The sequence below is a fragment of the Silurus meridionalis genome, chromosome 9, assembly GCF_014805685.1.
Source record: "Silurus meridionalis isolate SWU-2019-XX chromosome 9, ASM1480568v1, whole genome shotgun sequence".
Lineage (NCBI taxonomy): Eukaryota > Metazoa > Chordata > Actinopteri > Siluriformes > Siluridae > Silurus > Silurus meridionalis.
In genome coordinates this window covers 19,523,626-19,550,969 of record NC_060892.1, presented here as the reverse complement: position 1 = coordinate 19,550,969, position 27,344 = coordinate 19,523,626, and the positions used below count along the sequence as shown (strand labels likewise).

The 27,344-nt window shown below is 37.8% G+C and overlaps 1 protein-coding gene across 4 annotated transcripts in view; it reads left to right on the top strand.

Moving 5' to 3' along the window:
- LOC124391299 (inactive N-acetylated-alpha-linked acidic dipeptidase-like protein 2) overlaps nucleotides 1-27,344 on the top strand; it is a 316,808-nt gene that overhangs the window by 226,965 nt on the left and 62,499 nt on the right. For all 4 annotated transcript variants that reach the window (XM_046857781.1, XM_046857783.1, XM_046857782.1 and 1 more), the window contains 2 exons: nucleotides 793-918; nucleotides 9,002-9,145. In XM_046857781.1, coding sequence (XP_046713737.1) covers nucleotides 793-918; nucleotides 9,002-9,145 — 270 coding nt within the window. The remainder of the gene's footprint in view (nucleotides 1-792; nucleotides 919-9,001; nucleotides 9,146-27,344) is intronic.

Below are 27,344 nucleotides of genomic sequence, written 5' to 3'. Positions count from 1 at the left end.
TTTGCATAAGGATTGAGGAAATGCAGCAAGGCCCTTGTTTTCAACTGTTTGTTTATATAAATAAGATTGTAATGAATTGTCTGGATAAGGGTTTTGCTGAATGTTTTAAGTATCCATCAGATCCAATTGTGGATATCTGTGAGACCATATATGGAGAAGAGGGCAGATGCACCATGTGTGTTAAACTGCCCTGGGATGAGCCCGTTGTGTTTTAGAGAATGCATTCTCTAGTTTCCACACTCAAACACAGTGATAAAGCTAGCATCTTAACCAAAAAAATGCAAAAAATGTATAGGAATAAAAAGACTTTTTTGTACCTTTGATTAATAATCATAATTAATACAAGATAGTGTCTGTATTAAAAAAACACACCAAATCAAAATAACAACATTACAATATTGAGGTAACAACAAATCAAGGTTTGAAGTATTGAAACCTATAAAAGCATGACTGAGCTCTCTAGCAATGCCTGAGGCATCAATTTAACCAGAAATAGAGCTGCAAGGTCAGTTAAAATGCCTGTGTTAACCGACTTATTTCTTGACCACGTTTCATTGCAGCAGCACTATGCTGAAACTACTAGAGAGTTCTATTTAACTGTTATAACATGGTAGTGAAACCGTATAACCTACACTGTTGTTTTATTGTGATCCAGTGTACTGTTTCTATATTTTATGGTGTGGCAATATATAAAGCACATCATCAAATTGTATTGAAACAAGCAGCAGACTCTGGCTTCTGAAGTTTCTATACAGATCCTGCATTAACTGATGTGTTTTATTGTGGTTCCAGGAGAACAAGGTGGTTTTGGAGGACAGGGTAGTGGCCTATATCAGCCTGCAGAATCCAGTTAGAGCATATGGCCCACAATCTACTGTATCACCATCTCTACGGCAACTGGCTTCTGACATCTATAAGGTGAACAGCAAGACACTTTAGTCAAATGTATACTTTAGTATTCTTAGTAAGTCACATAATAGCTATATAATATTCTGCAAAAAATTAATACACATTACTTTAGACTAGTGCATCAATTATTTAATAGAGCCACATAATTTTGATAAGTTTACCAAGTTTTATTTAGGTTTTCTTTCATAGTGACAGACTGTTATCCTGTATAATCACATTTGCTGCCTTAGAAGTTGGTGAAAAGGTTAACTTATTCAAATATCATCAGTGTATTCCTTCTCTAATAAGCCCCTAAGGTATAAGTCGTGACTAGTTCAGAGAGGGTCAAAGGCCATGTTTCAAGGACAGGATGCCCTATTATTTTCATGCATGCAATAATCCTCTTTATTAACCTAAATGCCAGTCCACCTGTGACATTTTAGGGTAATAAAGAGGGTCCTGACCTGCTCTACTCACGTGCTGCAACACTCCCATGCAAATGCTCTACTTCAAAAAGGAGAAAAAAAAAAGGTGTTAGCTTGCAGAAGTAATAAATTCCTTCTCTTTCACCGAATCAGAATGACAACGGCCTTGATAATGTTTAGCAAAGTTTTTGTAAATTAGAAAAGGAGTTAATATACTTTCAATAAGATGCTGATGAGTGCACATATTTTAGAAAATGCTTTTTTTTTATGAAAAGATAGAAAGCAAGCTGCAATAATAAAAGATAGAAGCAAGCTGAGCCCTAAATTCCTAACCATGAACCTATGATTTGACTCCCACTCTTCTGCATTCTGCATTCTGCATGTTGTTTTTGTTTTCAATCGCGCCTGCCTTGTGAACAGACATCAAAGTACAGAGGAAAAGTGTTTGGAAATGAAGAGAGAAATTAAACAGGATATTCAAGGGCAAATATTAATCAGTATATGTCGTGGCATTTCAGCTCCTTTAAATGTGTGCTGTCAATAGATAACATTTTTCAAAGTTTTGCTTTCTTTTTTTACGTCACACAGATTGCCAGTATTATATTATACATCACATTCCATAGTGATCTAAAGACTATACAGTACTGCTTTATACAGAATACATATACTGTAATGATCAAACACTATTCATTTGATTTTCTATATACTAATCTTCACTTTGATTATGTCTTATTTCACAGCATACCAACATATTTCACCTAATGTTAATCTTTATAAAGTTCCCACAGGTAGCTCATTTCACTTATTTAAAATAGCAATGGTTTAAGAAACATATTCTGGATAAGCTGATAACATTATTAGAATTAAATCTAATACAATTCAGCAAGCAAAGACAGTGTATCCATTACTGTATGTACAGAACCTTTTCTATTTTAAGATATACTAGAAAGATTGGAACAGGGGAATGCATATTATGGGGTACATACTGTAAATCAGAAAGGCATGACCTTGTTTTCCATTCAAAGTGCAAATTCAAAGAAACATAAGCAAAACATGTCTCAATTTCTCTAGTGCTTGTTTTGTTTCAGGACTTTTAAAGCACCTTAAGAGTTGGATGGAACTGGTAATGGCTCTTTCTTAAAATTTGACAAAGGTGCATCTTAAACAGATAAAAACAATCTGATAGTCTGTATGTTGTTGACTTTTAGTCCAATATTCACTAGTAAATAAAAACCTCTTAAGGCAAGTGTGATAACTTGTTGACTTTTGACAAGGCAATGTGGTTTAACATCACCCTGACCCACTCAAATCTATGGTTATAAACTGCTCCTTTCTCACACACTCGACATGCTTTCATTTTCCTCACATGAGGTATTCCTAGATGCTGATCAATTTTATAACAACAAAGACAAGTCAAGTATACTCATTTTTTTCTCAGAAGACATACAGTGAAGGTGAAAAAGCATTTGTAAATTTGGCCTTGTGTCAGTGCATTTCTGTAAACACATAGACTACCTAAATCGATGAATTGCTGCTTCTACTTTAGCTTGTATTAATTTTTTTTCTTCCATTGACTTTTTTCATGGACAGTGGTTTATATGTTTGCTCATTCTTTTCACTTTTTATCATTTTATATCACTTTACTGACACTTATATAGTTTGCCATGAGTTTAAATACTTAATACACATTCAAATGATGAAAGAACTACCTGGACTATTGCATGAAAGTGTGTTCCAGATTTTCTGTAGCAATTGGTGTCTTTTGTGTGTGAAGCTACTGGTCATACCCAGGTCTTAACTATGTGTGCTTCCAGCCCTAATTGAACATGCAGTTATTTAAATTTTTCTTATATTGGTCCTATTCCAATGACATTATTCATTTCTGAATGCAGACCATTGAAAGGCTTGAGGTACACCTTAACGGGCTCGATATTTTTAAATATTTAAACTGGATGATAATTCACATTTGTGAAATGGCAGTAATATTATGTTTCCATTTATCTTGCTTTGCAGCCGTCTTCAAAATGGAGATGCCACCGCTGTCATGCTCAGAATGGGTGCTTTGGAACCAATTATAATAAAACAGATACATCTTCAGGGATTATAGAGCACAGAGTAGAAAAAAATTTTAGAGCCTGCAATTATTTAACTGTGCTTTGTTTAGTAACATGTGCGCCTGTTAGTGTGTTTAAAACCAAATCAGGCTAAGGATTGAACAAAGACTGGATACAAACATGCATTACGTTCTACACAATACATCATTCACTATATAAAGAAAGGTATTGGGACACCTGACTTTCTATTCATATGTCTTTCTTTCCTAAACTGCACTAAGTTAAAGGCAGGCAATTCTATAGGGTGCCTTTGGATGCAGTAGCATCACTTGAACTAGGAGACCCAAATCTGTTCTAGCATGACAAAAGCTTTGTCCATAAAGCCAGCTCCATTATGATATGGTTTACGTGGTTTTTGAGTAGACGATCTTGAGTGGCCTGCTTTAGAACTCCAACCTCAATACAATTGAATTGGAATGAATTGGAACTCTGATTGCACCCCAGGTTCTTAAAAAGCAAATGGGGATTAAATATGGAATGGGATGTTCAAAATCTTATGGTCATGTAAATCTTATGGTCAAGTGTCCACAAACATTTGTCTATATAATGTACAGTATATAAACAAGTCTAAATTACAGTAATTGTTGAATGCCTTCTGAACCAGAGTTATATTGAATAACTTTAAAATGTCAATGTAAGCATGCATAAAGAACAAAATCATTCACCTTTGATTACCCTTCTTGATCCCAGCTTGCTCATATTAGACAGTATTAAACTGACTTATATAAAAGCTGACAGGATGATTGTGTTCAGATTTGAAATCGATTTGAAGAAAGCAAAACTGTATAACGTAATCCTCTCCTCAAGACGCCAATTCTGATTTGAAATATATATATATATATATATATATATATATATATATATATATATATATATATATATATATATATATATATATATGGCAGAATGCAAGCCTTCATAACACATTTAGTAAAGCCTAGTTCAGTGTTAAGAGATTTTTGATTAGATGCCATTTACGGGTTTGTAAAGCTGACCAATGCTGCCTTTAGAAGGTTACATTCGTGTGTAAATGTGGAGTGCTCTAATGCCCGTGGACAGCCTCTCATCCCTGCTATTTTGTGAGGTAATTTGACAGATGCAGCACATGATTCTCAGCATGAAGTACACTTCTTGTTAAATCATCATCGATTGGACACAGCAATGCTTTTTTACGTCTTTCTCTATTAGCCAAAGAAAAAGAAGTCTGGTTCATTTTAGATACATGTAGAAAGTCACTGGTATATTAACACTCGACTTTGTTTTTGAAATATTTTTTTTTAAATCAATTCTGGATAAAAAATGTTATGAAATAGTTATGTTTAAGATGATTTAGTTATTGGTGTCATTGACATGGCAAATAACCTGATTTTGTAATTAAGTTATTTTTTAAATCAAGCCCTTTACCAGTTACTGTATATTCCCAGTGTTCATATTTACTGTATGTATCTGGTTTTGCAAAACCCTTTGCAAACTGGATGCACAAGCTATATGTCATATCCTCCCCAAACTACCTATTCATTTGTGTCCTGTCTTTTTTATTTATTTTAAACACCTTTTTATTCCATTTAGTCACCATACTATATAACATTAAGAGGACATGTTATGTTTTGTTCAAAATCTACAAAATCTCTATTCCAGAAAACACATTTTTGGATGTTTAAGCCTTTTCTCTAGGTTTTGTTGTTTCTTGCTATTATGTAGTTACATAGTATTATGTTTTCTTATTCATTTACATGTCAGGAGTTGTGTAGTGAAATCTGTGTCCACTTTATTGATAGCCCTTTCATCAGTGGTGGGCGGTCAGGGCCAGCAAAGCCTTCTCTGCTGGCCTAAACACTATCAGAAGCACTGAGCTACATTTACAACCTAAATTGTAACATTTGTTCTATGATATTTTATTAATTTATTCCCAACAGTTTATTCTCTTCATTTGGTAGCATTTCTCTTGGCTGCACTGCTTCCCGTAAGTGTATGTGGATGTTTTTTTGTCTAATCGGATTTCAACCTTTATGTGCTGCCATGTCAATCTAATCTGCCCAGGGCCTGCAAAGTCTGTCGTGTTGGCTCTTTTACCATTGTCTCATTAAGAAAAAGCTTTGTTTCTTTAACCAATCAGATTTCATTTTCGCCTCACAGGGCCAGCTAGCTGGCCCAGAATATAGTCAGCATTTTTCCATCCTCTGACTGGTTGGTCAGAGGGAAACTGTTACAACTAAGTTTGACTGGCAAAACAAGTCTGAAGCTCTCTGCACACAATCTGAGTTGGAATTTTTATGCCTACAGAGGAAGAGAAAATTATTTGATCACCGACATACTTAAAAATCCATTTTAAAGAAAAGCTAGATATCGTATGGAGAGGTCGGCAAACCCCGAAGATAGCTAGCTTGTCTCAGCACCGGGAAACGGTTTGTCCTACACTGCTAGACCAGTGAATACGAGCGGTACCACTGGCTTAATTTTTCTAAAGCAAGATTGTATTTACCCTCCATATGTGAAATGCCTCTCTATCTGTAATGCCACGTGTTGTTATATTGTGTTTTTGTATAGTATTGATGGTTTCTATAATCGCAACGTGATAGTGGTGATATTAAGAGGTGGATTAAGTTGGGCAAGTCCCTACTGAAGGCCCAGCTACCAAATGCACGGCCCACCACTGAGTGGTGGTATTAAGAGGTGGATTAAGTCAGGTAAGTCCCCACTGAAGGCCCAGGTACCAAATGCATGGCCCGCCACTGCCTTTTATAAATATCCTTTTAAGTAGCCATGTATTGTAACTACTGTACATTGATCACTATACAGTAATACAAGCCACATAGCTTTAAAGCAATCTCCTGGCAAGAGTCAATATGTTCATACAGACTTATCAATATCTGAGACAATGGAGAGACATGAGCACTTCATCAGCTTTTTTCATTTTGAAATGTCTCATGTCTAAAAAACCAATAGGATAATGTAAAAAAAAAAAAAAAAGAATCATCCTTAAAGTCATTTACCAAGTAACTTCCTCCATGCTTGAGTGATTTTACTTGTACTCAAACAAATTATTGCTATAATAACAACTTTACTCAGGTCAATATGTTTTGTATACTTTATCTCCTCACTTGTTAGGAGGTCTGCCATGTTGGTAGCTCTTTGAAAGAGAAACACTCAAGTGTAATCTACATTATGTGCCATCCTTACCCTGTAATACATTAACTCTCAATCAATATCCTCTTACAGACTCACAGTCCATTCACTGACAAATCGACATCCTTCCTTTAAAGGCCCTCTTTGCTTACAAACCAAACTCTCCACACTTGTTTATTGTCTTGACATGTTTAATGTACACTATATGCACATGACTTTTCCAGCCATATGTGGTTCTTTTGCAAACTTTTACCATAAAGTCAGAGGCACACAACTGTATAGGACACAGCAACAAAATTTTCCCTTCACTTGAATGATAATGCCTCTGTACACAAAGAGTGGACTGCTATAGAGTGACCTTAACCCTACTAATCATTGCTATTCATTGGAATTTTGAATGCACCCCAGGCCTCCTCACCTCACCTACACTGGTACCTGACTTTACTACTCCTTGTAGCTGAATTAGCATAGATTTTGACAGTGCACTCTAAAATTTAATGAAACTTCTCCCCGGAAGAGTAGAGGTTATTATATCAGCAAATAAGGACTAAATGTGGAATGGGATGTTCAAAAAGCACATTGGAATCATATGGTCAGGGGTTCACCAGCTTTTGTACATATAGTGTATGTTATTAGTCTGTACAAGCAGGTTTGTACATATGCATATACATTTTATGATATCTAGTGGTATAGGATATAAGTGGATATAAGGCCGTGTTCTGGCAAATTAGAGTCAGTAGTTTCTTCCATCATTTATTCTCTCATAATGTAGTTGAGTAAAAAATAAGATACTTGTCTTTGAAATGTTAAAGTCTCTCAAAATATTCACTCTTTCCTATCCATCACTGATAATATCTAACAATCAAGAATCTGACACTATTGTTCTGATAATGAATGAAAAAAATAAATCCTGCTATAAACTAACATACAGTGAAATCACAATTCTTTCAGGCAATAGCAGTTCCACCATCTTTTTATTTTACTGTAATATATGTTTAAGTCTAATAATCTGTTTTTCTCAACGTAAACAGACCATGCAGATAATGTCGTCGTGATGCATTGGACGGCACTTTCAAGATATCGGCGAATACTGCTGTGTTTATCATGATAATTCTGAATAAAAACAGTTGTATTATGGAAGATATAAGGTGTGTTGTCAAGCACTAGTGCATCATTACCTGACCATCTCCGAGTTTTTCATATTATGCATAAAGGCCCATTGTGTCTGTTTTGTTCTAAAAACATCAGACACGTTCATACATTTTGGTTGCCAGTGTGTCGCTTTTAAATTCATGTGCTATTTCACTCTTCTTTCTAAAGGTCACCTTGTATGAGAATGAATTATTTCCACAATGCAATGTCTTTTTAGTCACTGACATGTAGTGAATGAGATAACAGTCTGATTCAGTGAATCTTCGGCTGTTTTTTTTAGCTTCATTTTGGAGGAAATGCTTTTGAATAGCTTTTTAAATAGAACATATTTATTTATTTGTGATGCTACAGTCTACACATTGCTTTTTATTAAATAAGGCCACAATTCTGCTTCTTTTTATATTAAATTTAAAATAAAGGAAAAATAAAGGATTTTACTTGTTGCATATACATTACAGCACAGTAAAATTTTCCTTTGCATATCCCACATGACAGAGGGTCAGAGAACAGGATCAGCCATGATACAGCACCCCTGGAGCAAAAAGGGTTAAGGGCCTTATTCTAGGGCCCAGCAGTGACAGTTTGGCATTGCTAGAGCTTGGACCCTGACCTTCTGAACAGTAATCCAGTACCCTAAGCATTGAACTACTTCCCATCATTGAGTTACCACTTCCCGTGGTATTTGAAGTATGGCTATCAATATTTCATGACTAATTTTTACTGCTATACAAGGAAAGCTAATTGCAAAATCCAGCCTTGCCTTTTATGTGATTTCTCAAGCTCTTTAGCATATCCACCAATGCTTTTTTCATTTAATAGCTTTTAGAGACTGCATCCAGAGTTTAGTGATACACAGTTTCACGCACCCAGCACAACAACTGAACCATAAGGCTGAACATGTGTTGGATATCATTTGGAATTGATAAATTGCCCATTAAAATTGGTCAGGCAATAAGGTGTTTAGATAAAGTGATAGCTCAAGGGTAAATTATGTCTAATCAGGCTTTGACTAATGATTGTCTGAAATCATGAACTCATACAACGGGTTTACTGATCTGTTCTGTCATAAATATTCCTGTATTTTCGTCACATTCTTTTTATATTTATTTCATATTAACTCAATAGTATTGAAAAGCATATATTTTACTGATAAGGCAAATCATTTGACTCGATGCATTTTTGTATTTTGAAGTTATTCTAGTTACTCGAGGAATTATTTCAGTCCTAGTAAATATCTTTCTCTAACAATACACATGCATGGTTTACTTTTTTAATTCTGGATATTATATTTTCCAGACTCATATAAAGCATTGCCCTCATGCTGGAAGCTGCACTGGAATGAACATCAGCTCTCTGCAGTCTTCTGTAGTCATGGACTTCTTCACCAGTCAGCTTGCTGCCCCACTGGTGGAGTTTGCATCATCAGCCAATACAGCTGAGGTAGTGTAGCATGCGGACACACACACACACACACATACACACACACACACACAGAGAGAGAGAGCGAGCCTATAGAATATTCAAAATTCATTTATATACCCAGTCAATTTGAGATAAATGAACTCTTGCTTTATATTTGGAAATAGTCAGATAATCACCAAGGTCAATGAAGGTCACTGCACTCATTTTCCATCCTATGAGAGTCAAAAGCATTGGTTTGTTTCAAAGGCTCCAACTATACTACAATGATGCCTGAATTCAGAATGATCCATTAGTGTGCAAATGAGTGGTGCAAGTCTGGTATACAAACTAAGTATGGTTTCATTGGCAGCAGTGATGGCTAATGCCTCATTATGGCTCTTTGTGCATTTGATTTGCTGTTGGAAAATCAATGATTTATTTATATTCATCTTCAGAAATAGGTACATTTCCCTTGGTCAGGGTCATAGTGGATGCAGACCCTTCTTTGGAATACTAGGTTTAAGGCAGAAAAATATGCTGAATGGGACACCAGTCAGTTGTTGATTATTTATTTATTTATTTATTTATTTATTTATTTATTTATTTATTGTGTACTGTACTCTTAATTTATTTTCACATATTTTGCTTAGTGTCACTTCTATAATCTTGTAATTACAATCCGCCTTTAGTGCCCTTATTGTTACAGGACTTCCATGGTGGAGAAAGCTTTATCTGAATAGGTGACACACATTTTAAACACTCTTTCCATCAGTAAAAAGATTGACTATGACCCAAATTACAACATCACAACACCGGCATTGAATTGAATTACATCACAAAAAGAAAATGTGTCCCTTCATTCTCATGAATGCTTATAGTCTTCTGAACTTCAGACAATTACCCAGTTATATTTTAATAGAGTTCTCTTTCTGAAAGGATTTTGAAATTAAATTCAACTCTTTGCTTTTTTTGTCAAACGCTGCTGCAGTGACTCACAAAGCCAAAAGCGTGACTGTTTTTAAGAACAAGCACATGATCTGCAAGGTGATTCACAGTTCCTTGTAAATTTGAAAAGCACCATATGTTCTTTTTTCCCCCCATGAGAGCTGTGCTTATGACAGCAGTTCGGTCCATTGCACATTTGTGTACTTGTTAAACATGTGCCCTCATATACTGTAGCTCCTTTTCCCACTTTCGGCCTGAATGCAAGTTTGACTAAGCTACTGTAAGCCAAAAGTCTCTGAGTAACATCAACTTCAGATTTATATACTAGTGAGCAAGTTAAATTACAGTGCAAGTTGCTCAGTTGCTGGTTTAAAAGCATCTGGAAGCTAAAAGATATTACCTATATAGATAACACTCCATAAGCAAAACATCCAAACATGACTAGGGGGGCATAGAATTACCACACCTACAACCATTAATGCAGCTGTGCTTCTGTACAAAATGGCCCTAGACCTTGTGAAGGCAACGAGCGTGCCCTTCCTAAATGCCAGGCAATGATGCAGAAGTAAAGAGGAACACATGAAGGGGCACTTTGACCACATAACAGTGTGTAATTATGTGGAAACGATGGATGGAGAGTGAGATGGCAGGTAGATGCATGCATGGTGGGCTGAAGGGGTCGACTAGAGAGTGGGAAGGACCCACCACGTTAACAAGGTCATGCTCATTTGTGCTAAACAGAGGAAGGAGATGAGATGCTAACCACAATTCACAAAGAATAGTAATTTCATATCTTCATGTAATGTCCTCTTGTAGCTATAGATAACAGGAAATGCTATTGGAACCTGCAGGAATTATTTAACTGGTTCAACTAAGTTAAAAATCATGTCATTATTTACTCTGTCATTATTTACTCACATTCATATATGGTCCTGCATTAATTTCATGCCCCCAAGATTTGTCTTGTCTGAGACAAAGCTTTTGAATAATATCCTGATTAGAACAGTACCTTCATGTAGTTATTTAAATAAGCCAATCATGTGACAACAGGGAAACAAAACACAATAATCGTCTTCCATTTTAAGTAATTCGTGACTTTTGAAATAGCACTTGATCCAGTAAATCCTATGTATCTATTTTTCATTTTATGGTTTGGTGGGAATACACCGCTGGGACACCAGTCAATCAAAGGTCACTAAATACTCATTCATAACATTTATTCACCCATCAGTGCAATTTGGATTAGTTGATTACAACTACTTGGGACTGGAAGGAAACCAGTGAGCCCAAAGAAAACCACATGAATATAGGGGATTACAAGCAAAACTAGACAGATAGAAATGTGAGTTTAATATTGAACTGGAGACCTTTTCAGCTAAGTGAAATTGTTCTGGGTATAAACCTGTACATCTTTTAGCTGGGAAAGTAAACACAGTGTACATCTGAAATTAATGAACAGGCCACCATTGTAGATGAGATATAATTTCAAATGGATTAAAAATTCATCTTCCAAGGTAAAGTGTGCCATTTATAAGTGCCCAATGGTTCTTACAATTTCCTAAACTCCTGTCTCTATTTTCTTTAGCCTATTTCTCTCATGAGTCCTCTCATGAGTCACACACTAACACTTTTAGCATATATATATAAAACAGGTGACTGGAAACAATTCTCTATCACTAACGATCTTTTCCCGAACCACTGTGCCGTTATCTTTGGGCCATTTATTGTGCGATCTCTTGAGCATAAAAAAACCTGGAAACTCACAGAGTGCTGCATGATCTTTTTGTAGTAATTATTTACTATCTCAAACACCATAAACGATACATGGATTTGGTCTGCATCAAGTTTTACTCCGGCAGGAAACTCATTTATTGATTTAGAGATTTAGAGATTGTGTAGACAAGTATTAATTTGCAGGCTCGGCAAACTGCGCAATGGAGAAATCCCAAACTAATTGCTCGAGTGTGTTCAAATCTCTTTCAGTCTTTCTCTCAGTGTGTTGTAGTGACATTTTCCAGGCTCTGGTTTGCGCACCTGTCTCATTTAGAACACATGCATGGCTAAGCAACTGCTGTGCAATGCTGGTGTGCCTTAAACTGTGAAAGTAACCTTTTCCTGGCATTCAATTTATCAGACTGTATTAGAACAGAGGATACTTACAATGTATAGGAACAGAACTTTTGGCCTTGTGTTTCACTCATCAGTATGAAACAACTCGTCCAACCTGGTCACTTGTGAACTAGTAGATTTAAAATAGCACATTGGCTTCAGGATGCTCAACATTACCATTTCTATGCAATTTTCAGTTTTGGGGTCTGGTAATAATTAACATACAAGGTTAGAACTTATTTGTGAATTTCAGAAAATGCTTTGAATAACATTGCTGCTGACTACTGACAAACAAGAAAAATTGTATTTTTAAATATTGGGTTTTTCTGCCTATAACATATTTTGACAGCTTAACATTATGAATAAAACAGCAAATATCATGGTGGGTAGGAGCCTGTTAAACAAAAACGGTGGTAAAAACAGTCAGTTTGCCTGAAAATGTCTACCAGGACTCTAACCTCCGAAGTAATGCCCTGATTTCTATTTAAACATTGACTTAATTAAATGAGAGAACCTCAAAATGATTACCCGTAATATTTGTTTTCCATGTCATTTTTAGTGCGGAAATGTTATCTGCTAGAAACCCAGAAAACACTTCCAAGCTCCATACTAATGCATTATGTCAGATAAGACAGCCTTCCTTGGCATGGTTTAACTTTTGCTCCTGACTCTTCCCCTCGCCAGATGGCAAGCCACATTCTCAGGCAGACAAGAACTTGAGCATCTTTCCACCCATCCAGATTTACCCTGAGAAGGTGTGAGTTTGTTGGCCATGAACTAAGAAGGCATTCAGGTTTTGAGGTCAGAGATGCTTCTTCAGTGTATGCAAATCAAATCAAATTAGCATCATATGGCAGTGCTGTGTGTAGGTAAATTGTTCCAAATTGACAGTTGAGCATGGACCATAAAAAAATAAAAAAATAAAACAGTTCAATCTTGCCATCTGGCTCTCACAAGTCAAAGTGACCCTGTTTTGTGGTGCATTTCTGATTGTACATGCTAAGGTCTAGTGGGACACCGTTTCTCTCTTGACAGTTTAGAAGATTCACTAGTCAAAGGTGTAATTACATGTATGACATCTATTCTGAATATGCATTATATTTTGGTTTTGGCTGTGTATTATTTACAAGTGTGTCAGTATACATGCTTTTATATTTTAAATTAATTCAGAGTTTAACTATGGCCACCATAAATATCTAAATATATATATATATATATATATATATATATATATATATATATATATATATATACAGTGAGGAAAATAAGTATTTGAACACCCTGCTATTTTGCAAGTTCTCCCACTTAGAAATCATGAAGGGGTCTGAAATTGTCATCGTAGGTGCATGTCCACTGTGAGAGACATAATCTAAAAAAAAAAAAATCCAGAAATCACAATATATGATTTTTAAACTACAGGGAGTGCAGAATTATTAGGCAAATGAGTATTTTGACCACATCATCCTCGTTATGCATGTTGTCTTACTCCAAGCTGTATAGGCTGGAAAGCCTACTACCAATTAAGCATATTAGGTGATGTGCATCTCTGTAATGAGAAGGGTGTGGTCTAATGACATCAACACCCTATATCAGGTGTGCATAATTATTAGGCAACTTCCTTTCCTTTGGCAAAATGGGTCAAAAGAAGGACTTGACAGGCTCAGAAAAGTCAAAAATAGTGAGATATATTGCAGAGGATGCAGCAGTCTTAAAATAGCCAAGCTTCTGAGCGTGATCATCGAACAATCAAGCGTTTCATTCAAAATAGTCGACAGGGTCGCAAGAAGCGTGTGGAAAAACCAAGGCGCAAAATAACTGCCCGTGAACTGAGAAAAGTCAAGCGTGCAGCTGCCAAGATGCCACTTGCCACCAGTTTGGCCATATTTCAGAGCTGCAACATCACTGAGTGCCCAAAAGCACAAGGTGTGCAATACTCAGAGACATGGCCAAGGTAAGAAAGGCAGAAAGTCGACCACCACTGAACAAGACACACAAGCTGAAACGTCAAGACTGGGCCAAGAAATATCTCAAGACTGATTTTCTAAGGTTTTATGGACTGATGAAATGAGAGTGAGTCTTGATGGGCCAGATGGATGGGCCGTGGCTGGATTGGTAAAGGGCAGAGAGCTCCAGTCCGACTCAGGCGCCAGCAAGGTGGAGGTGGAGTACTGGTTTGGGCTGGTATCATCAAAGATGAGCTTGTGGGGCCTTTTCGGGTTGAGGATGGAGTCAAGCTGAACTCCCAGTCCTACTGCCAGTTTCTGGAAGACACCTTCTTCAAGCAGTGGTACAGGAAGAAGTCTGCATCCTTCAAGAAAAACATGATTTTCATGCAGGACAATGCTCCATCACACACGTCCAAGTACTCCACAGCGTGGCTGGCAAGAAAGGGTATAAAGAAGAAAATCTAATGATATGGCCTCCTTGTTCACCTGATCTGAACCCCATTGAGAACCTGTGGTCCATCATCAAATGTGCGATTTACAAGGAGGAAAACAGTACACCTCTCTGAACAGTGTCTGGGAGGCTGTGGTTGCTGCTGCACGCAATGTTGATGGTGAACAGATCAAAACACTGACAGAATCCATGGATGGCAGGCTTTTGAGTGTCCTTGCAAAGAAAGGTGGCTATATTGGTCACTGATTTGTTTTGTTTGGTTTTGAATGTCAGAAATGTATATTTGTGAATGTTGAGATGTTATATTGGTTTCACTGGTAAAATAAATAATTGAAATGGGTATGAATTTGTTTTTTGTTAAGTTGCCTAATAATTATGCACAGTAATAGTCACCTGCACACACAGATATCCCCATAAAATAGCTAAAACTAAAAACTACTTCCAAAAATATTCAGCTTTGATATTAATGAGTTTTTTGTGTTCATTGAGAACATGGTTGTTGTTCAAATTAAATCCTCAAATATAATTAATCCTCAAAAATACAACTTGCCTAATAATTCTGCACTCCCTGTATTTATTTGTATGATACAGCTGCAAATAAGTATTTGAACACCTGTCTATCAGCTAGAATTCTGACCCTCAAAGACCTGTTAGTCTGCTACAGGGAAATTGCCAAGCAGTTTGGTGAAAAGAGGTCCACTGTTGGAGCAATCATTAGAAAATGGAAGAAGCTAAACATGACTGTCAATCCTTCTCGGACTGGGGCTCCATGCAAGATCTCACCTCGTGGGGTCTCAATGATCCTAAGGAAGGTGAGAAATCAGCCCAGAACTACACGGGAGGAGCTGGTCAATGACCTGAAAAGAGCTGGGACCACCGTTTCCAAGGTTACTGTTGGTAATACACTAAGACGTCATGGTTTGAAATCATGCATGGCACGGAAGGTTCCCCTGCTTAAACCAGCACATGTCCAGGCACGTCTTAAGTTTGCCAATGACCATTTGGATGATCCAGAGGAGCCATGGGAGAAAGTCATGTGGTCAGATAAGACCAAAATAGAACTTTTGGGTCATAATTTCACTAAACGTGTTTGGAGGAAGAAGAATAATGAGTACCATCCGAAGAACACCATCCCTACTGTGAAGCATGGGAGTGGTAGCATCATGCTTTGGGGTGTTTTCTGCACATGGGACAGGCGACTGCACTGTATTAAGGAGAGGATGACCGGGGCCATGTATTGCAAGATTTTGGGGAACAACCTCCTTCCCTCAGTTAGAGCATTGAAGAAGGGTCGAGGCTGGGTCTTCCAACATGACAATGACCCGAAGCTCACAGCCAGGGTAACCAAGGAGTGGCTCTGTAAGAAGCATATCAAGGTTCTGGCATGGCCTAGCCAGTCTCCAGACCTAAACCCAATAGAGAATCTTTGAAGGGAGCTCAAACTCTGTGTTTCTCAGCGAAAGGCCAGAAACCTGACTGATCTAGAGAAGATCTGTGTGGAGGAGTGGGCCAAAATCCCTCCTGCAGTGTGTGCAAACCTGGTAAAAAACAACAGGAAACGTTTGACCTCTGTAATTGCAAACAAAGGCTACTGTACCAAATATAAACATTGACTTTCTCAGGTGTTCAAATACTTATTTGCAGCTGTATCATACAAATAAATAGTTAAAAAATCATACATTGTGATTTCTGGATTTTTGTTTTTTAGTTTATGTCTCTCACAGTGGACATGCACCTACGATGACAATTTCAGACCCCTCCATGATTTCTAAGTGGGAGAACTTGCAAAATAGCAGGGTGTTCAAATACTTATTTTCCTCACATATATATACATATATATATATATATATATATATGTCATCTTCACTGCTCAACAGTTGAAGGAGTTTTTGTCCTGTCTATACCATGCTACGAGAACACCTTTTCCACAAAATAACTAAGGCATTTAAAAAAAAACATTATTTTGCAGAAAACACACTGATCAAAATTAGAGAACACTTTCAAATACCTCCCAGTTATTGGTGTTAATCTGGCACCTGGTGCTAATTTCCTTGTTTATCTGTCAACCCCTATTTAACTGGCATCCTAACTTCCAGTTTTACTGACTCTGCAAGATGGTGGGCCATTCAAAAGTGACTGAAAGCCTCCGGCAGCAGGTTGTCCAGATGAAGGCCAAAGGGATGACCCTTTCAGCCATAGCAAGACAAGTTGGTCGTTCCAAATCTATGATTTCAAGAACATTGAATCTTTACAACATCACAAACTCATTCAATTCCGCTAAGAAGGCTGGTCATCCACGGAAGACAAATACAAGAGAGGACAGGATACTGAGGAGGATCTCAATTTGCAGTCGTTTCCACACTGCAGCTGGAATTGCTCACCAGTTTAGCGCTGAACAGGGTAAGGATCTGTCTCGTCATACAGTGTCTCGACGTTTAAGAGCATTTATACTGAAAGCCCTCTCTGCAGTGACCAAACCTCTCATTAGCAGAAAGAATCAAAAGGCTAGACTAAGCTTTGCTGAGGAGCATGTTGTGTGGACAGAGGAGAACTGGTCCAAAGTTCACTTCAGTAATGAAAGCAAGTTGAATTTATTTGGGTCCGATGGGAAACATTATGTTCGGCGACAAACTGGAGAAAGACTGAACCCAAAGTGTGTAAAGAAGTCAGTGAAAAGTGGAGGAGGAAGTGTCATGGTTTAGGGCATGTTTCCTGCAGCAGGAGTTGGGCCTCTTATACAGCTACATGGCAGAGTGAATGCAAATGTTTATCAGAACCTTATTCAACAACATATGGTTCCTTCCCTGCATTCATCACCCAATCAGCCCGCAGTGTTCATGCAGGACAACGCTCCATGTCACATAGCAAAATGGGTAAAGCAGTTCCTTGAAACTGAAAACATTGAAATAATGGCATGGCCTGCCCAGAGTCCTGATCTCAACCCAATAGAGAACCTCTGGAAAATCCTTGGCGACAAAGTTATGGCCAAGAAACTCACTACAGTCACTGAACTGTGGAGGAGACTGGAAGAAGAGTGGACCAAAATCACACCAGAGCAGCGTGAGAGACTAGTGCTGTCCTGTGGCCGTAGATGTACTGAAGTCATTAAGAGCAGAGGCCTGTACACTTCCTACTAATTGCTGACTGTTGTAACCTGGTATAGACAGGACAAAAGCTCCTTCAACTGTTGAGCAGTGAAGATGACATTATTTCAGAATTGTTCAATTGTTTATAAATTGTTCTCTAATTTTGATCTCCAGTGTGTGTGTGTGTGTGTGTGTGTGTGTGTGTGTGCGTATATATATATATATATATATATATATATATATATATATATATATATATATATATATATATATATAAATAAACCCGATTTCAAAAAAGTTGGGACACTGTACAAATTGTAGAAGACATAGCAAATGTTTAAACTGAGAAAATGTAGCATTTTCAGTGAAAAATAAGCTGATTTTAAATTACATGGCATCAACACATCTCAAAATAGTTGCTACAAGGCCATGTTTACCATTGTGTGGCATCCCCTCTTCTTTTTATAACAGTCTGCAAACGTCTGTGGACTGAGGAGACAAGTTGCTCTAGTTTAGGTATAGGAACGTTGTCCTTTTCTTGTCTAATACAGGCTTCTAGTTGCTCAACTTAGGTCTTAGGTCTTCTTTGTAGCATCGTCCTCTTTATGATGCGCCAAATATTTTTTATGGGTAAAATATCTGGACTGTAGGCTGGCCATTTCAGTACTCGGATCCTTCTTCTATGCAGCCATGATGTGGTAATAGATGCAGTATGTGGTCTGGCATTGTGATGTTGAAAAATGCAAGGTCTTCCCTGAAAGAGACGACGTCTGGATGGGAGCATATGTTGTTCTAGAAGTTGGATATACCTTTAAGCATTGATGGTGTCTTTCCAGATGTGTAAACTGCCCATGCCACACTCACTCATGCAACCCCATACCATCAGTAATGCAGGCTTCTGAACTGAGCGCTGATAACAACTTGGGTTGTTTTTGTCCTCTTTAGTCCGGATGACATGGCGTCCCAGTTTTCCAAAAAGACTTTCAAATTTTGATTCGTCTGACCACAGAACAGTTTTCCAATTTGCCACAGTCCATTTGAAACGATCCTTGGCCCAGAGAAAATGCCTGCGCTTCTGGATAATGTTTAATAATGGCTTCTTTTTGCAATTTTTCTCTGAGAAACTCCTTTCTGATATTGCTCGACTTTTTTTTGCCACAGCATTGGGGGAATTAGGGATCCTCTGCCCATCTTGACTTCTGAGAGACACTGCCACTCTGAGAGGCACTTTTTATACCCAATCATGTTGCCAATTGACCTAATAAGTTGCAAATTGGTCCTTTTTTGGAATGTGTAGCTCACAAATGCTCTCTAAAATGAGCCAATATTTGGCATGACATTTCAAAATGTCCTACTTTTAACATTTGATATGTTATCTATATTCTATTGTAAATAAAATATAAGTTTATGAGATTTGTAAATGATTGCATTCCTTTTTTATTCACAATTTGTACAGTGTCCCAAATTTTTTGGAATCGGGTTTGTGTGTATATATATATATATATATATATATATATATATATATATATATATATATATATATATATATATATATATATATACACAAACCCAATTCCAAAATATTTGTGTATATTTTAAATATAGATGCACACATTATATACTCATCTATACATGAATATAAAATGTTGGGCAGAATGTACAGTAAGGATATATAGATAAAGGAGTCTAGGTGGCTCATCTTAGTGTGAGCCATGTAATATGTACATTGTATGTATAATTGTATAGAGGTTATATACAGTGTTTATAAAGTGATCTAATGGTTTAGTGTAGAGTTTAGTAGTGTGATAGGAATTGGAAAAAAGCTGTCACTGAACCTGCTGGTTCTGGTACGTATGTTCCTGTATCTCCCTCTTGATGCAAACAGTTTATGATTGGGTCCTTGATAATGTTGTGAGCTCTGCGCAGACATCTGCTGTGGTGAAGGTGTTCAATGGCAGGTAGTTGAGTGCCATTAATGCGTTGGGCAGTTTTGACCACCCTTTGCAGGGCTTTAGTTCACACACAGTGGAGTCCCCGTACCATACAGTAATGGAGTTGGTCAGGATTCTCTCAATGATGCAGCTGTAGACTGCTCACCCAATGGCCCAATGATGGAATACACTGGTGTGGGTAAAGGTATGCTGCTAGTTAGTCTTTCTCGCACGGCTGTAAATGATTACTCAAATAGATTGCACTTTGTTACAAAATGTAATTATTACATTATGCAAGTAAAGTATTTTGAATTCCAGGACCTTCTAAGTCAACTTTACATGACCCGGCCATCCCCCCAGGAGGGAAAGAGGGGGCTCAGTGATGGGTGACTGGGCAGCTGAACAAATGGCTTTATCTTCTCAGATCAAAGAGATCCTCTCTTTAGATTAGAAGGTTTATTGTTTTGTTGCATGGTAGTTCTCGGGGTCTGGCCTCATGAAGTTGCATGGCAGTTCTCAGGGTCTGAGATCATGAACAGATCTGACCATCCTTACAGTTTGTCCACTGGCCCCTTGGGACAAACTCAGAGCAGTCTCTGATGGGCCATCATTGGATGGTGATTTTTGTCCGTGGTTCAGTGATATTATAGTCGATGCAAAGCTGGTACCTGCAAAGGACTAAGGGTTACGGCAGAATAAACCGAAATTCGTAGGGAATGAATAAGGTGTCGGAAGTAGCAGCACTGGAACAGAATGAATACAATGATGAGGGAACTGCTAAAGGCACAAACCCCCGAATTACCCAATACCCAAATAGGATGTTTTCAGTCTTCTTAGCCAGGTTTGTCTCCACCTGTGCTTGGTAACCGTGGCTTGGGAGAGTGACAGGTTGAAATGGTCAGTAAAAATCTGTGCCAGTTGTCCAGCGCATGCTCTGAGAACACATCCCGGTATGCCAACCGGGCCAGCTGCCTTGTGTGCATCCACTCTGCAAGAGTCTATGGTTGAGGTGAAATGTCCAATGCCTTGATCAAAATGAGCAAAAAAGTGAGTTCATCCAGTTGGAAGGCACTGCTGGTTGGTTGAGATCGAGCTGTAGGTTTGTAGTCCGTGATGGTTTGGATGCCTTTTCATATGCGTCTGGGGTCAGAGTTGTGGAAGTTTTTGCTGCCTATTAGTCAGGCAAGGGTTATGAGGCCATTTTTAAACAATTTAAAGTCCATTAGTTCTACCGTAACTTTTAAATTGTTTATTTACAAGTAAAAAACATTCAAAACAGTTCAAAATCATCCCAGCAATTTCAACCCATAGTCAGAATGTAAAATGCTCAGAGAAATTGGAAAAAACAACACTATCTGCATCTCAGACTCTACAGGCCTCAGTTAGCATGTAAAATGTAAAGGTTCATGACAATACAATAAAAAAAAAAAGGGAACAATTATGTTTTTTTTGGAAAGGTTACCAGGTGAAAGCTTTTTCTCTCTAAAATTAACATGGCATCATGGCTTAGGTTTACAAAGTTGCATCTGAACAAATATCAGCTCAAACAATGTCAAGCATGATGGTGGAAGGGTGAATAGTAGGGCTTGTTTCACAGCCAACCTAGGCATTGTGCAGTTGTTGAGTCATTGAGGTCATTAAGACTGACAGCTAAAGCTAGGCTAAAACTAGCTTATGTAACAGGACAATGATCCCAGGCACACCAGCAAATATACAACAGAATTGCTGAAAAAGAATCAAGGTGTTCAGACCTGAAATGAGGCAGGACTTTAAGAGAGCTGTGCATAAACAAATGCCTGCAAATCTCAATAAACTAAGGCGAAAGTTGTGAATACACGGCATTATATGTCATGTATTGTCAGTGTTGTTTATATGAGGTTGTATTTACCTAATTCAAAGACCTTATAATGACCAGAACATTTTAGCTATTTCCTGATTACTAAAACCATAGAATTCTGAGATTTTAGTAATCAGAACTAAATCAGAGATGATGTTCTGTCATTTTCACATGCCTGTACATTACTTATGTAGTGCTGAAATTAAAGGTCTGTATCAATTGAAACAAGTCACATAGTAACTGACGATTGCAACACATTTAAATGTATGAGTTCACCAGAGGGGATTTTGGTTAAAAATGCCCCTTTAAAAGCAGTAAGCAGTCTTTGCATTACACTTAAACATTGAACATTGAATAGGACTTGTTTAGTTGCAGGGATGCTTTTTTACTTGTACCATTTCCTATAATAGGCCTTATTAACTTACAGTATGCTGTAATACTAAATCATCTTCCATAATGTTGTAATCTTAAAGATGTTACAATTTTAAAAGCAGTTGAATTTATTTGTAATTTCACCATGAACCTAAAAACAGAATTTAAGGGGCAATGGGATCATAGATGGAGATGTTTGGACTTGAAAAAAATATCTGTCTGGCCAAAGATCTGTCACAAACCAATAACCTAGTTTGGACAGAGGTAATATCTGCTCAGTATAAGCCTGGAACCCAGCCTGCCCTCACCATCTGCTTAGAGAAAAGAGCTACAGCCTGGATGCTAATCACTTTGGCATGTTTTTTTTTTTTTTTTTAAGTTATGGGGTTTACAAAAACCAAAAGATCACTGAAGCAAATTGCTCCCTAGTTTTATCCTATTCATTTCTGATTTGCGCTCAGTTTCTACAAAAAATAGGATATTGGGCTGCTGGTAATGAAATAATCTGCCCAGGTAACTAAACCAACATTAACTAAAAACTATGACCTTCTGGACTCATAACTTCCGAGTAGTTTCTCAGAAGACACATACGGCAATTAATACATTTGTGTCTTAATAACATTGCCACATTTAGAGGTTTTGCACACAATACATTGTGTACATTTACAGTACAAAAAATGTATACTGTATATGCTTTCATCATCAAGCAGGATCAACCATTGTAATGTCCAGCTACCGGCCATAGATTTGAGTGTGCCAGACAATTAAGTGTACTATAAGCTATCATTTAGCCTAATGCACAAGCCAATCATCTGGCAACAGTGCAGTGTGATGTTTCTAATATCCTTGTTTTTGGCCAACAGTGGTGGTGGTTGTCTACTGTTGTAGTCCGTCTGCCTCAAAGGTTTTACGTGCTGTGCATTTTGAGATGCTTCTCTGCATGCCACGACACCATTTTGTTTCTCTATTTAACTCTGATCTGACCACCAGGCTTTTTCATCCAATTAATTGTTGATCACTAGATGTATTATTTTATTCGCTGTAAACTCTAGAGAAGGTTGTGCATAAAAATCCCAGGAGATCAGTGGTTTGTGAAATACTGCTACACACCCATTGGTGAAAGTCAATGAGGTCAATTCATTTTCCCCATTTTGATATTTGTTGAGAAGTCATTGAAATTACTAGACATGCTTTTTATGCACTGCATTACTGCCACATTTAGTATAGCAGAGAATCTCCTGGGAATATGAAAACTGAATTAAACACATCATTCCAAACCCTCTCTTAAACACCAGACCACAGAATTTTAATATGGTGTGAAGCATTGCAAATGATATTACACTATAACTAAGTTATACGCTCATGCACAGCAAGTTGAAGTGGATGGGGAACATAACAGCATTGGTCAATAGTCTTTGCTGACAGATTTCTTAATACATTGGAACCCTGTTGTGTCTCGATTCAGTAGGGTGCAGTCAGATTCAACAAAGGCTCTCTGAAGTCTACTTCAGCAAAGAAACCCTAAGGCAATGCAGCGGACACACACACACAACTCTCGCAGTCTAATTGATCACAATCTCCCATGTCTGGGTTTAAAATAGCAAACAGAATGGCTACCCACCTGAGCCCATCTGTATCTGTCTCTGGACTGTTCAGATAGAGGCTGCTAAGGCCAGGAAAGAGAGAAGCACAAAGCAATCATTAGTGCATCCCACTGTCTTGAGTTGGCTAGGTTTGTTTAAATCAGACGCATCTGCTGTGGTTAGATCTGAAGTGCTGTATAAGACACCTGACTGAACTAATCAACCGCTCCCAAAACAACTGAATGTTGAAGGCAAGTGTGTGCTTAACATTTTAGGCTTGTCTACAAAACTCTACTAGAGATGCAATCCATCTATTATGCATGCCTAGTATAATTTTGTATTTGGAATAAACACCACTGACTGGTTTGCTCACATGTACTGTAGTATCTACTGTAACCTGTATATTCTTAAGCAAGTCTAATGTTATATGCAGCAATATATATTTTTTTAAAATAATTGATAATCCTTTTAGACTGACTGTATATACTGTAAGATTAGGTCATATAACTTCAGATCTAAAATCACACAATTTCCATAATAAGTATAATAATAATAATAATAATAATAATAATAATAATAATAATAATAATAATAATATATTTTTTATTTAAATAGATTTGCTTATTTTGTCAAATTCTATGTATAGTATTTATTTTCATATAGACAACTTATTTACAGAAAACAATTCTATGCATGCATTTTTTATGTAGCTCTGTGTAAATGTCTGTTTGTTCTAGTTAGTTTTGTGTTACCTTGTGTCCATTTGCTGTTTAATGTAGCACATTAGTCTTAGAGAATGTATATGGTTGATATGACAAAAAAGCCACTTGACTTAAATGATTCAAAGTATTTATTTAATAATAATGCAAATACGTTTTTAAGAGTGCTTTTAGACATCTGGATACCTCTAATGCCCATTAGCCTCAGTAGTAATTTTTTGACAGTGTCTGTGAAAAGTTTGAAAACACCTAGACATGTATCGTTTTTGAGAGACACATGCATGTTTCTTGTTCAACCTCCATGTCATTTAGTGTCAAGTGTGCACATCACAAAACCAAATTCTTGCTGCTCTGATCAAATTGCGAATGCTTTAGTGCATTCATTTAATTGATTGTGTACACGTGTTTGCTGTTTCACCTAAATAGTCTTAACCCCCAAAACATCTCACCATCAGTTCATGGCATATAGTTTTTGTCAGCTGCTTTGATGCATTTCTCAAATCATCGTTAATATTTGCAAACCAGTAAGTGCATTCTCAAAACAATTTTTACAAACAGCACAACAAATTGGATTTTTTTTGCAAAAGCCTAAAGTTTTCTCAAACCTCTTAGTTCATCTCTCAGAAGTAAGTATTTTGAAATAAAAGTATTTTCATCCTATCAGAATGAAAAGTGCCTTTGTCTTTGGAACCATTTTGCATTTAATGACTTATGCAATGAACAGATGCCAGGATGTTTTTGGGGTTAAGACTATTTAGGTGAAACCAGAATAATATATTTTGATCAACATGGCATTAACAGCTGATAATGTAGAAAATAGCAGACAATTGTACACAAAAAAAAAAAAAAAGGTACCAAAGCATTCACAATTTGATCAAAGCAACAAGAAATGTTTTTATGATATGTACAAATGACTAAATGATGTAGAGGTTAAACAAGTAGTTCTAAGAATTTAATTTCTGATTTGCAAAACGCTCCAAAGCAACTGAAAAAAAATGATTGAATGCAAAATGGTTAAACCAGTTGACATAATCTGTAAAGATTATATTTCTATTTCTATGTTTCTTGAATTGATGAATTATGCAGATAAATCGTGTCTTGGTTACGTATGTAACCCCAGTTCCCGAGGGAACGAGACGCTGTGTCGAAACGCTTTGGGAACACTTCGCGTTGTCCATGCTCTGAACCACGTGTGAAATCTGCCCAATAGGCAAGTCGTGAGGTCATCTACGGGCAACGTTGTGACAACCAGAAGCTACAAAATGGCTGCGCGGTGGTAGCGACATTAGCTTCTGCAAAAAAAGAGAAGGTAAGCAGCGCAGGAATGCAGGGAGTGTGGCCCGGGGGACACAGCACCTCGTTCCCTCTGGGAACTAGGGTTACATAAGTATCCTAGAGATGTTCCCCATTCGGGAACTCAAGCTGCGTCACAACGTTTGGGAACGCCTCACTGACCAGACCCTGCTTAGTGTGTAAAAGCCTCACAACCTCACAAGCACGTAGGACAGTGGAGCCCGGAGTGGCTTTGAGGTCAAGGTCATAAAACCTGATGAAGGTCAGCTGGGTGGACTAGTCCACAGCGTCGCAGATGTCCTGGAGTGAGATCCCAGTGGACCAGGCAATGACGTCAAGACTTGCCTATTGGCCAGATTTCACACATGGTTCAAAGCATGGACAACGCGAAGCGTTCCCAAAGCATTGTGACTCAGCTCGAGTTCCAGTATGGGGAACTTGAAGTTTACTAATGAAGGGAAGTGTATGGTATCAGATCAACCAATAATTAATTAGTTATCTAAAACAGGTCAAAGGTGAATCTCATCCTTCAATTGGTGAGCGTATGCAGACAGAGCAAAACACAGAAAAAAAACACAGAATTACGACGTCTAAAAATGAATGAACAACCAAGAAATGAACAAACACTAGTACAGTACAGTAAAAGTGTAAATCCTGTCCGGTCTCATGCAATCAATGTAAATTAAATATGCAATCAAATAAATACATTTGTGCTGCTGAAACAGTGCATACAGTGCATACACTGCATACAGTGAGGAAAATAAGTATTTGAACACCCTGCTATTTTGCAAGTTCTCCCACTTAGAAATCATGGAGGGGTCTGAAATTGTCATCGTAGGTGCATGTCCACTGTGAGAGACATAAGCTAAAAAAAAAATCCAGAAATCACAATATATGATTTTTAAACTATTTATTTGTATGACACAGCTGCAAATAAGTATTTGAACACCTGTCTATCAGCTAAAATTCTGACCCTCAAAGACCTGTTAGTCTGCCTTTAAAATATCCACCTCCAATACATTGATTATCCTAAATTAGATGCACCTGTTTGAGGTCGTTAGCTGCATAAAGACACCTGTCCACCCCATACAATGAGTACAAATCCAACTACTAACATGGCCAAGACCAAAGAGCTGTCCAAAGACACTAGAGACAAAATTGTACACCTCCACAAGGCTGGAAAGGACTATGGGGAAATTGCCAAACAGCTTGGTGAAAAAGGTCCACTGTTGGAGCAATCATTAGAAAATGGAAGAAGCTAAACATGACTGTCAATCTCCCTCGGACTGGGGCTCCATGCAAGATCTCACCTCGTGGGGTCTCAATGATCCTAAGGAAGGTGAAAAATCAGCCCAGAACTACACGGGAGGAGCTGGTCAATGACTTGAAAAGAGCTGGGACCACCTTTTCCAAGGTTACTGTTGGTAATACACCAAGACGTCATAGTTTGAAATCATGCATGGCACGGAAGGTTCCCCTGCTTAAACCAGCACATGTCCAGGCACGTATTAAGTTTGCCAATGACCATCTGGATGATCCAGAGGAGTCATTAGAGAAAGTCATGTGGTCAGATGAGACCAAAATAGAACTTTTGGGTCATAATTCCACTAAACGTGTTTGGAGGAAGAAGAATGATGAGTACCATCCCAAGAACACCATTCCTACTGTGAAGCATGGGGGTGGTAGCATCATGCTTTGGGGGTGTTTTTCTGCACATGGGACAGGGCAACTGCACTGTATTAAGGAGAGGATGACCAGGGCCATGTATTGCGAGATTTTGGGGAACAACCTCTTTCCCTCAGTTAGAGCATGAACATGGGTTGAGGCTGGGTGACCAGCCAACATGACAATGACCCGAAGCACACAGCCAGGATAACAAAGGAGTGGCTCTGTAAGAAGCATATCAAGGTTCTGGTGTGGCCTAGCCAGTCTCCAGACCTAAACCCAATAGAGAATCTTTGGAGGG